Consider the following 12,743-nt stretch of genomic DNA (forward strand, 5'->3'; position numbering starts at 1 on the left):
AAAGTTTGAAGGCCTGCCGAGCACGGGACAGGCCCCGTGAGGAACACACTGGGCGGGCATTTCTCAAAGAAACACACCACCCCCCTGCTGCAAACTGGAAATACAACTGTAAAAACGCAGAGACTTTAACACCTAAGGTAACTTCAGACGTCACTGCCGCCAGCCATGGTTTCGTGAACCTGACCAGACCCGGTCTGATGTTCCCACTGATTTTTGGTAGATTCTTTTGCAAAGCTGAAGACAAAAACTGTACTTCAAATACGACCAGCAAGAGGGGTTTTTACAAAATAACTCTGATAATCTGAGTTTTCACTGACCTATCTTCTATTTCTCACTGGACTCTATTAGTGTGGAAAGTCAATGCATCCTAAAGTAAAGCTGCCTTTAAAACTGTACCAGGAAGAATTATAAATGCTCTACTGTAAATTAAAGCAAGCATGAAAAATAAAAACCTTAGGAAAATATGTTTTTCAACGAACCCATCACACATGCTCACACACTCACACGCACACATTCTCTCACTCCCTCATCTGCTAAGTTACTTTTTGTGCCAACATATTATTAGTGACGCCACCTTGGTTATAAACACGCTGGTGATGCTTTCCGGGTTATCGCCTTCTGGATTGGGAGGTCCTAAGAGCTGTTCTCCTTCCCCCTTCTCAAAGCTGTATAAGAAAGCAGGATTCAAGATATGCTGCAGAACCTACAAAGAAATTTAAAAATGAAGGAGGAGGAAAAGCAAAGCCATGCTCTTCATTTCTCTACTAAGGTGGGTGGGACCACCAGCGGGTCACTTTGCACCCGAGAAGTTAGAGCTCAGTCAAGGGTGTGACTTATCATCCTGACGTTTACTCAAGCAGTCGGCTGGAAAGGGAGAGTGAAACAGGAGGAAATGCGACGTCAGTCTGTCTACTCTTCTCATGTCTGATAAGTCATTTTCTAAACACAAGGACACTAACAAACTACTTCTCAACACCGGTTCACTCCGGATCTGTCGTGTGCCCCTCAACAAGGGCATTTTCCTCACGAACAGTCCAGACCACTGTGGACACAGCAGAACACCAACAGTACTCTCGCTTCCCTAGAAAACGAGCTCCTGCGCCCGCAGCTCCCCCTGCCTCACAGTGGGACTCACCTTGGCTTTCAGTTCGTCACCAAAGTTGGGGTCATTGAAGTCCACAAAGCGAAAAAACAGGGCACGTTTTTGAGAAATGCTGTAATTTTTGGGAATCTCCTCCTCCATATACTCCTTCAAGAACGTCATGTTGCAGAGAAAACGACCCGTGAAGGCCCGGAGCAGCTGGAACAGCAATTCTATATCTCCGTAATTCCTTCTGCAGGGCCAAACAAGAACAGATTAGGTCACGGCCCGCTTCACGGCCACACACGATCTCTGAGTTGCCTTTAAACAGTTCAAAGTCCCAGTCTGTTCTCTGTAACAAACGTGACTACATGTGGCCAGTGAACCACAGCCCAGCCCAAACTCCCAGACAGGCTCTGGTTTCGCCTGCAGGCCAGAACAAGTCACTCGACGTGAAGACAAACGGATGCACCCACTTGCAGTAATTCAGCAGACAGTAGGCCAGCAGCTTGGGCTCCTTCCAGTTGGTGGCAGCCATGTTCTCTTTCCGGTGTCTTTCTTGAAAGGTTTCGCTGACCCACACACGTCTCAACTGACTCACCAGAGAATGCTGATTGGCCAGCCAGGAGTCATCGTTTTTAACTATGATACTTATGATCTGTCAAAGAAGCGACAGGGTTAGGGAACTGACAGGGTTCTCTGTGCGTCTTGCCTGAACTTTTAAGATTTCAGGTGCTCAGTGACGAGACGCTACCTTGATGGCCTGAAACTGAAGGTCCAGGCGCATGGTGCTAGTGCTGGGGGAGCCGGGGCGAACAGCGGTCTGGGCGCCGCCGGGCACCAACAGAGTGATGAACCGGTTGGGGTTAGCTGCCAGCACGTCTCGCAGAGGTCTGGCATCTTTGTGTTTTAAAAAACTCTGAAAACAAAACAAAACGAGCCATTTTAAGCTAGTCAAAACCCACAAAAAGTTTAGATGTTCTGAATTCTAAGGTTCTTTCTAAATCTCCCCAGGCAGGCTAAAAAGTCGCTATAAACACCCTTTTAAAAAAAATGCTTCTTAGCAGTAATAACACTTTGTGATTATGGATTTCAAAATCCTGGCAGCTCATTCGTCACCACCACCAAAATCCTCAAGAAGGATCACCTCCACTCAAACTTTTCACATACACAACGGTGATGTTTCGAACACTCGGACACATCACCGAAAAAATAAAGCCAAGGCGCTGAACAGTGAAATAGGAATTTCAGATTTCAGAGCACACTGGCTGACGCGAGTCTGCAGGGACACCTGACTCCAGCTCCCCGCGTGCCTACCATAAACATTCTGCTCCACTGAGGATCATTCAGTGTAGCTTCCATCATGAACAGCTCTACCGTCTGTGAGGGGTGCCGTGTCAGGAATTTGATCAGAGGCTCTCTGAAGGGACTGCCAGCCTAGAAAACATGGGGGGAAACGGCGTCTTCTCGGGGCTTGAGGCTTTGGTTGGTCTAAGACCTACCATGGCAGGAGGAGGCATGTCTCCCCTCCGTAACTGGAGTGTGCTATAGCCATAAGCAAATATTAACATCAAACATCTTCAGGCTATTAGATTAGTCCATCTAAAATCTAACGAAGTGAGAACATCACAAGCCAACAGACGGAGGAAGAATCAGAAGAAACCCCAAGTTTGACCATTACCTCAATCAACATAGCCCGTTCAGTTTTCATCACCACCTCTAACAAAGGCTTGACCAGAGTTTGAGGTGCAGCTGGGATCAGGTGAAAAAGGTTTATAATTGCCGAACAAATTTTCATTTCCTAATGAAGAAAACCAGAAATTACGGAATAGGCCAATTAATTTTGCCAGCTAGAGATACCAACATTACTACAGACCCTACTATGGTCTAGCTACATTCGCAAGGCTAGCCACCAGAAGCAAAGAATTAACATGTAAAAAGCCACAATTTACCAATGTCAGGTTACTGCTGTGGCCCAAGGAAACTAACTGCCCTTGGTGTTCAGATTTCACCTGTCAATGGAGGGGAGAGGGAGCTGTGTGCCCCCGATGTGACTGGGCTGCGTCTGTTTTCAGGAACAGGGCCAAGTGTTGGAAGTGAGCTGCAGGGTTGCCTGCACCAGCCCCTCGTGGAGGAGGGGACGAGCATGCCTGTGGCCATGAGAGTGTTAACGATTCCCCCGCTTTGCTGTGACATCATGGGGTCTTCCCGGTACCCTAAGTTCTGAGGGCACAGACTTCTTCTGCCCTCTGAACTTAGCACAAAGAAAGTCTTCAAAACATTCTCAAATATTTATCCTGAAAATTAATCATTGTGTAAATAAACGACTGACCATGGTACTAAGTATTTGTCAACCAGGCCTGAAGATGAGGCTGGCAAACTGCTCTACTGAATCATATGGAAAATGTGAAATGCCAAGATTTCCGCACTTTTTAAGGTGCTAACAGCTCAGTGGTCAATCGCTCTTGTTCCAACGTTCTGTTCTCAGTGGCAGTTCCCATGGTTTGGAATCTGCAATTCAAAGAGATCCCACATGGCCAGAGCCATGGCCAGAGAAGGGAAGACTCCCTGATGTACCACCCTGCCTTGTGTGCAACAGGAGGTCTGTCACACTCAGCACAGTAAAATGGGGATGATAAACACTCGTCAGGAGGGACCACATCCCAGTAGCATCTGCGATACTTCCCCGAATGCCTCTATGAAGAAAATGGGAAAGAAGAAAAGAGAGTTCTCTTCTACGGAATTTCCAGGTCTGCACACAGAGCAAGCTCTACTCTGAAATTACAACATGCTCATAATGGCACTTTTGCATTATGGGTTTTCGTTTTCAAAGCGCAATCAAGAAATCACTTCTTTTGGTCTTCGCAACACCACCGGAAGACAGGACCGACGGATGTTATCATCCCCATTTTACAGCAGAGGGAAAGCTCCGGGTTTGTCCAAAGTCCCAGTGTCGGGACTACGTCGGTGTGGTGTGTATGTGCAAGAGATGCGGGAGACTGGGCACGGAGGGGCAATGAGGTCTTAAACTCCAGGTAGGCAGGCACTTAGGAGTGTGGAAGAAAACAGAGCTCCTCCCAATTCCTAGCAGGTAGAATACTCTTTGTGTAGTTTCCTCCCAAGAGGTTGTTGAGATGTAGGAGCTCATTCGAACATTCTGAGAGCAAAACCCAGTTGAATCTTAAACGGTATTGACACATTGCAATTCGAACATGTAGAAAACCAAAGAGCTTAGAATCTTGCTTAAAACGTCCTAACAGGAAACATGCGTGGCATCCGGACAGTTCACAGCAATGGTACTAATACGACTCTGCCACAGACAGACGATACGGCTCACTGCACTCCAAGGCACAATGCACTCTGTCCACCACAGAACCACAAGTCACAGCAAAACCAAATACAACAACACCCCCTCCTGCACCTCCACTGAGATTCTCACCTCTACCCCTTCCATGGCAGGCTGAACCAAAACAAAAATTACAGCATGAAAAAAGGCAACAAAAAGGTAAAAAAGAAAAGAAAAGAAAAGAAAATATAAACTGTTCTTCACAGTGCAAGTCATAAACTGACTTTAATAGGGTTGTTCTCACCTCAAACTGACAGAATGGAGACAAGGAACATCTCCCGCACTCGGAAATGCTTTCCTGAGGATGGGGAGGAAAATCATCTTTTTTCTATTTATGTTATTTACATAAAAACTTCCCATATACTCATACACAGTAAGGATTATTGGGGGAAACAAGACAGTAAAGACAATTATCAAAAAGCACACAATAATTAACAAATGCTCAACAGCAAAAAAAGTACACCTTCCACCCTTCAGATGTCAAAACAGAGCCCTTCAGATAGTGTAGAATAGCATACATCCCTTCCCTAAATCAAATTTAAAAAGCAGGAATTTCGGAATTCTTGCCCAGGGGGAGAAACTGTTGTAAGCAAATACATTTAAAAATCTGTTTTTGTTTCGAGTAAGTTACGATCTTTATGTGCAGCGCGGACATTAAAGAAACTTTCTTCCTCTTTCCCAGCAGAAATCTGGAGAGTACCAGGTGGTTCAGCCCCCTTAACCGGGCGTGTGTGAGGCCCCCACACCCGGAAGAACCCTCAGGCCATGATGCCACCCACAGATAGCTGGGTTATTTTGGGAAGTGAAGCTGTGTATGCACACAGACATGGCACCGCAAGGGGTCAGGCATTCTCCCCTGGGAGCGTAACGCTAAAACGGCAAACCTTCCTAAACATGGTGCTCGTGCAAAGCTCTGATCATCAGGGTACCCAGCATCACAGAAAAGCTTGTATTTGTTTTCTTATAAACAGTCGACTATTTAACATGTCTTCAGTTGCAGGTTCTCAATCATGTAATATCATTTGGGGATTCAACCAAATGGGGACAAACTATGATCTAAGATCCATTCCCAATACTGAACAACATCCATACAAAACGATCAGAGCTCAAGAGCAGAACGGCAGCTTGACCCTGGGCTGAGGTGATGAAACTGCGGGCATGCTGCCCAAACACCACAGCCTGAGGCCACCCCCACAGAGCTGGGTGTTCCCAGGCCAGTCAGGGAGTGGACTCCTATGATGGTCATGACACGTTTCTGCAGGAGCTGGAGGACTTCCTGGTGCCCACAGCTCCGTCTCCTGCCCACTGCCCCTGCCCCATCCAAGGAGCCCTCCGAATAACCTGCTGTAAACGTTGATGGAATCTTTCTGATCTAATGGAAATCATTCACTTGCCCCCTAGAGACTGTTAAATATTTATTCTAGAACTAACCGTGTGTTTCAGAGAATTAACAGATTATAAAACAAATATAAAATTTAGAGCAAAAATACCTAGCGGATGAGAGATGGGGAGGAAAAGCACAGAGGCATCTGTACCTACTCCCAAGAGTTTAAGCTTTGAACATACACTCTGCTCTCCCCCACGAAGAGTTCCTGGTTTTTCCCTGTGTGTATGAATAACAAACCTTCAAAGAGGTCATGGTGGTATAACATTCCTAAAAAAAGTGTAAAATCCTGGTTTAGTTTTGCTTAGTTGGCTGTTTTTAGAAGCAGCAAGAATTGAGACTTACATAAACAAAACACCTTGACACAGAATGGCCAAAACAAAGCATAATAAAGCCAAAAAAAAAAAAAAAATCCAAGTTGGGATGAAACACAGCATCCAACAAATACGCACAGGAAGACAAAAAGCCATGTTGATTATGCCCCTGAAGAGCTAGAGCATCCCCTCGTTAGGACACTGCTGTACAATTTCACCAGGTGTTACAGGACCTTAGGGAAAACACGATCCTACCGATAGGACAGTCATCAACTTAAAAAGTATTTTAAACAAATATTAACATATACAAATGAGATTCAAAACAGCAAAAACCATTATTTTTAAGAGTGAAGTCTTAAAATGACCAACATCAGACACGTAAAAAAATTTAAAGTAGTTTTCCCTTAAAGCCGTAAAAATGTGTTTTGAAGTCCTGGCCGTTTGATTTTTGGCAAACAGTTGGGGTGGGGGAATCGGACCCGTCAACATACATGCCAGTATTTATGTGATGCTTTGCTACATTATCCTCAGTGTCTGAAGTCCTGAGACCTACACTCAGTTTCATGAGGCAGTGATGATGGGAAGCCATGGGAAACCACAGCTGAGGAATGCACCACCATGCAAACAGCAGCTGCCAAGAACATTCTAGAAAACATACTTTATACACTTTACAGCAAAACCAGTAAAATTAAAATACTAACATTTCAAGCTTTCCAGAATTCTCATCAACAAAAACGTATTAAGGTGAACAAAGGAGATTTCAAAGAAACACAAAAAAGAATGTTCAATAATTAAGAAAAATAAATGCAAAATGTAATGCTAGTATAAGATGTTCAACAATTTACACAACTAGAATCACATAAACTGGGTTTCTGACCGGTATTTTAGTTAAAAGCACTGCTCCGGTATTAACATTGCAAACAGCAGTGCCCGCCCGGCGCGGTTGCCCTTCCCAGAAGCAAACAAGTCACTCACGTTTCCGTCGCTCCTCTGGCCCCCTTTGTGGGTGAGGACCACCACTTCCATCCACTTTCGTAGATGTTGCTGTTGAAAAAAACAACATCCTTAGACATCTTTCCCCCACATGTGATCAGTTCAATTCCATGCTGTTCTTAAGTGAGAATTCACAGGGAATCATCATTTTCCATCACAGTCAGTGTGAGGACGGCAGTGTCCAAATGTGAAAGAGCCCGACCACTGAACCAGAGGGAACAACGGGCATTTGCCTCATGCTGCACGAGCAGAAGGCCGAACTGACCCTGATGTCACAGGAAACGTCCTGAAACCTGGCCCTTCCGATGCTGGCATTTTACTGCTGTGCTCCTATGGCCACCTTACTTTGCGCTGCACCTGTTCATGGAGAGCCTCGAGGAGCCAGGCACCAGGCCAGGCCCCCGGGGGGCAAGGGGAGCAGGCGGACATCATCCCTAGCCTCGTTCCAGCTCAGTTTCCAGTGGGGAGAACCAGGTGAAATACACAGTCACGGTAAGGGTTGTGAAAGAGGAATAGGAATCAGCTGGAGAAGGGGGTCAAGGTCAGCGAGAGCCCTGCTGAGGCAGACTCTCCAGAAGCTCAAGCACACCAGGCAGAGAAAGGGAGACGCGAAGGCCCTGAAGCCACCAACAGGAAGGCTGGCCGCTGTATATGGCTAAGGAGTAGTGGGCACAAGGGGGGCGTGCAGGATGGGCCGGTGAGATGAGCACGGATCCCATTTGGTCAGAGGCTGCACAAATGAGTGCCAACAGGAAGCAATTCCCTTCTGTGCAGAACCAGGGCAATCGTTACGTGGTAAGACTCTGCGTTCTACGGCAAAAGCACGAGAAGAGAGATCCCTGAGGCCAGAGCGACTCTGGTATGACCGGGGCACGCGGCAGCCAGGCTCCCAGCCTTGGTGTCCGGCAAAACCTGGCCGATAAGCACTCAGAGCCTACAGGTAAAACCACAAGACTATCCAAACAACAGAACTACCTTCACTTCCCCCACTGTCCAAACTTGTTCTTCACATACTGAAGCCCTACAGGAAGTTAACTAGTTGTTTTAAAAAGAACTCCATGGTCAAAGAGGCTTGGGGACAGATGACTTAAATCCATCTAAACACTTACTGGGCCAGTGTTCCAAAGAACACACATTGAAAAACACTAAAATATATGTGCTTTCAAAGAAACTAAGTACATTAAGCTATTTGCCAGTAAAATTCCTGGAAAGATATTAACAATTACCAAGATCTAGGTTCATGAAACTCTTATCTTACTACAACAGCTACTCTACCAAAGATAAGAGAGGAACAAAACTAAAGGCGAAGGAAGCAGCCAGCTGCATTCCCTGAATATTCACTCTGCTTTCAGATGCCCCAACGGAAAAAAATAACACTAAATTGTATATAAATTCACTTCTAGCTCAATAAGGAGCTATCCACGGCAAATATCCACATGAGAGACTTGAAAAATGTCCAGCAGTTCACATTTTTAAAAATGCAAATTATCAGGGTTGTTTTCATGAATGCCCATCCTACACAGCAGGGTGTCTTAGCTCTTAAAATTATGCTGAAGGCTTGAGCTGTTAACCTCAAAACATATCATATGCGGGAAAACAAAGGCTTGGTGATCGAGCACGGCGCTAAAGAACAGGACTCAAAAAGGCCAATGTGTGCCTGACTGCCACCCCACCCTTGCCCAAGTGAGGCGGGCACGAGACACATCAGAAGACCCCCATCAGCACAGACCCCGGGCTGGACCCGGGCAAGGTGGGGACCAGAGGAAAATGGCTGGACAAACGGCAACTCAGTCCTTCTTTATCCAAGTATGTCAACACTCTCTGCTTTCAGAGAAATTTTAACCCTTCTGAAAACAGCTCTCATGCCAGAAAAGGGGGAAAAAGTCCCCTCAACAAACTGGACACACAAACCCCCGGACTTCACTGTAGGGAGAAAAGACTCCTGGCCTACGTCAGAAACGACGACTCCAAGGTAGTAGAGCAGTCTCTTCAGACGGCTCTAAAAATTCTGGGCAACAACATGCGCTGAATGAATTCCCAGCTCACAGCAAATGTGAAGGGTCAGCCTGGCGGTGAGCCAACCAACTAGCCGCCAACACGTCGCCTCTGGCAGGCAGGAGAAGGCAGCAAGAAATGGCAGTGGAGAAGGAAGAGATGCAAATGACAAGGCCGGGCCATGTGGAACACAGCGTGGGTCTCACACTGCAAGCACCGAGAGCTGCGGCGTGATGGCAGATAAAGCACGGATCTGATGTGCTCGCGTCAGGAAGTGACCGTGACCACACCTGTGAAGGTGTGCGTGCGCGGACACTAAAAGGGGTGTGTGTTACACACATCTGGAAGCTAAAGAGCAAGGAGACTTTCGATTCGGAAAGCTTACTTCCACGGAATACCGTTTCCCAGTAACACTCTAATAGGGCATCAGCTACAATTTTTAGGGCCAACCTTAAGACTGCCAACTCCCAGTTAGGTGTTTTGGTCACTGTTCCCTTCTTAGGTGTCTGCAGATACGAAGAAACCGTATGTGAGGTAAAGAGCTGTGTGGTCCTCACACAGCCATAGATTTGCACTCCACACACACTACACGTACTGCAGTTACCGAAACAAATACCTTCAGGACCCTGAGATGTCTAAATGGCCAGAGGCCACTTGAGAAACGTAAGCATGAAAAGTACGTGCACGTTTGCAGTCACTTACCCTGAAATCCTAAGTTATTTATAAACATCTACTTACCAGAAGCAAAACTGAACGAATGCATAAGAAAGTTAACAGCTGAATCTCCTGCATCTGTTTATACTTCAAATTTAAACACTGTCAAACAGGTATTTTATTTGCGTAATTACTTCCTTGGTAATTTTAAAAACCCTAAAGACTTCTAAAGTTCTTACACGTTTTTCACTACATCACTGTCTATAATAGCAAAAGATTGGGAGTAATCTAGATGCTAGTCAGTGGGGGAATGGTGAAATGAATTTTGGCATGTCCACGAACTGAAATATTATATAGCCACGAGACAGAAGGAAGAAGCACTTCATGTTCTGATCTGAAATGATGAGTAGTAAATAGAAAAAGAACTGTGTGTATATGGTGCTTCCTTCTGAGGAAAAGAATATACGTATGTCCTACTACAAATGTAAAACATCTCTAGATAGACATACAGGAAACCATTAACACTGGATGTTCCCCAGGAAGGGGAGGTGGGCTGCTGGAGTTCAGGGACGGGAGACTTTCCCAGTACGCTTTTCACACTTCCTGAATTTTAAACCACATATATATATATATATATATATATATACACACACACACATATATGTTACTTACCTAAAAAAAAAAAAATAAGCTAAAATTTCAGGTTGATTACAAACTATGTTTAAATGCATTTGACTTACCATCATCTGATCACAAAATTTATCATTGAAGGAGTTTGGGAAGAGCCTGGTAACGGAAGTGAGACGATTCACGACATTCAGCGTCAAGCTTCGATAATCCCCCAGCATCATCAACAAAGGCCGCATATGCGTATGGATTTGATCTACTTCTATGGTAGCACCTTCCAAAAACTATTTAAAAAGAAAAGTTACAAAGGAAAATAGACAACAGAACATACTTTATAATAAACTCATTCAGCTCTAGCAGCAAGTTTGTGGGATGTTAACCACGTACATTCCAAAAGTTTATGATGAAATGAAGCCTAGTCATTACTGTTCAATATTTTAAAAAGGCTCAGCGTGACTAGGAAACAAGCGGAGACAGTACTGGAATCCAGTGTATGTTCACGCGAGGCCGCCTTCCAGGCGTACAAACCAGGTGAACAGGAAGAACCCCGGAGACAGAACACACACACGTTCGCACGCACACGCCACTCACTCACCTTTCTCATGCAGGCTTCTCCGGCCTCCTGCAGCTCGCTGTTTGTGGAATTCAGGGCTTTGAAGAGTGCGGCGATGATCTTCTCCCTGGACTGAGGAAGGTAATTGCAGGCAGCAAGTGCATCTTTAGGGAGAGAGATCAATACAATTTCATTATTAACCTGAAAAACATATCAACAATTTCCTCGTCTAAAGGCTCTTAGCAACCAACACCAAGTATCAATCACTGACCCACTTCCCAAGTGTCTGGCCTCGAGAAAGACCAAAGAACACATGGTGTCCTAACGCATGTGTTCAGTGTTATCTAAGAGGGAAGTCAACAGCCTGTCAGAAAGGCCATGATAGATATTACCCCGTCCAGATAAAAGAAGGGCTGGAGGGGAAAAGAGGGGGCACCCAGTGACACCCCTTCCTTAAGACATCCCCACACAGGGCGAGAGGATGGCTGAGCTGCGGGCAGATGCACACTGAAGTGACACAGAGGGCTGGCTTTGAACTCTGGTGCTGAGGGAACACACACACACGCAGCCTGGCTTCTCTTCCACTATCCGTGTCTCATCAGGCAGCCTCCTCCCAACGTGGGGGGTTAAAGGCTTAATCCTCTCTGTTAGCTCAGAGATAATACCTGCCCAAGAGCAATGCCCGTATTAGCCAATAGGACTACATGAGAGGCGCCGGAAGAAGGGAATCCCCACTGAAGAAAGAAGCTGCCAAACTTGGCTGAGGAGAGCGAGCCTCCCTCCCTCCCTCCCACCTGCTGTGGCTTCCACACCCCAGCCCCGCGCTCGGGCAGGTATTTCGGTCTGCCTCTCAGCAACTCCACCTCTAATTCAAGGAGGATTCTGGCAACATTTCACGTAGAGTATAAAAACCAACAAAGCAAGAGACCAAGCCAACTAAAAAAACTTGTACTGGGTATTTATCCACCAAAAAAAGAAAAAGTAGGGGGGACTGATGCTTCTAAGAGAGTAAAATTCAAGTGAGTAAAACTTCAACAATGTAGCTGACATTGCTCATGAAAGCCTAAAGGACAGCAGGATTCTTAAATGCTACCGAACCACTGAAAACCCTATGAAGGTTGTAGTAGACCTTCCCGTATACTCCCGATTTGGGCGAAACTGGCAACAAATGAACGCTAGGACTACTTTCTTCAACTAGAGTGTTAGATTCATCAGTGAACTATAGCATTTAGAGTTAATTACTATAAAGTAAAATACATATTTTGTAAGAGTAAACAATTGTTTAAATCCTAACCATCTATATAATCCACTGACATCTCATTATATCATTTGACAAATACACAAACATAATTATCCCACCTTAAAAGAACATAAAAAAAATAAAACCCCCCAGGGCGCCTGGGTGGCTCAGTCGTTAAGTGTCTGCCTTCGGCTCAGGTCATGGTCCCAGGGTCCTGGGATCGAGTCCCGCATCGGGCTCCCTGCTCAGCAGGAAGCCTGCTTCTCGCTCTCCCACTCCTTCTGCTAGTGTTCCCTCTCTTGCTATCTCTATCAAATAAAAATCTTTAAAAAAATAAAAAAATAAAAATAATAAAACCCCCCAAAAGGCCACTGCCTCCTTGCACCTTCGTACCCATGACTCATTTCAGACTTAATTCATATGAACTTACTTAATGCTGCAATTCGCAAAGGTACGAGTGACGGAAGACTCTTGTAACAGGGCAGCTTTGTTAAAGCGGAGTCTTCAGCCTCACACAAATTTAATAGCTGTAAAAGATAAAATAATTTAATTTAGC

The 12,743-nt window shown here is 45.4% G+C and overlaps 1 protein-coding gene across 8 annotated transcripts in view; it reads right to left on the reverse strand.

Moving 5' to 3' along the window:
• TRRAP (transformation/transcription domain associated protein) overlaps nt 1-12,743 on the reverse strand; it is a 113,285-nt gene that overhangs the window by 56,666 nt on the left and 43,876 nt on the right. For 5 of the 8 annotated variants that reach the window (XM_045875808.3, XM_045875809.3, XM_045875807.3 and 2 more), the window contains exons 28-37: nt 12,618-12,714; nt 10,990-11,111; nt 10,508-10,678; nt 7,101-7,169; nt 2,763-2,882; nt 2,399-2,518; nt 1,836-2,000; nt 1,558-1,739; nt 1,136-1,334; nt 575-703 (exon numbers count right to left, since the gene is read on the reverse strand). In XM_045875808.3, the coding sequence (XP_045731764.1) occupies nt 575-703; nt 1,136-1,334; nt 1,558-1,739; nt 1,836-2,000; nt 2,399-2,518; nt 2,763-2,882; nt 7,101-7,169; nt 10,508-10,678; nt 10,990-11,111; nt 12,618-12,714 (1,374 nt within the window). Of the gene's footprint in view, nt 1-574; nt 704-1,135; nt 1,335-1,557; nt 1,740-1,835; nt 2,001-2,398; nt 2,519-2,762; nt 2,883-4,520; nt 4,542-4,671; nt 4,726-7,100; nt 7,170-10,507; nt 10,679-10,989; nt 11,112-12,617; nt 12,715-12,743 lie in introns of all 8 variants that reach the window. The other 3 variants (XM_045875806.3, XM_054507692.2, XM_054507693.2) reach the window with 2 other exon arrangements.

This window comes from Mirounga angustirostris, unplaced genomic scaffold (genome assembly GCF_029215605.1).
Source record: "Mirounga angustirostris isolate CCGP_5_RB_7025 unplaced genomic scaffold, mMirAng1.0.hap1 SCAF_5, whole genome shotgun sequence".
NCBI classification, from domain to species: domain Eukaryota; kingdom Metazoa; phylum Chordata; class Mammalia; order Carnivora; family Phocidae; genus Mirounga; species Mirounga angustirostris.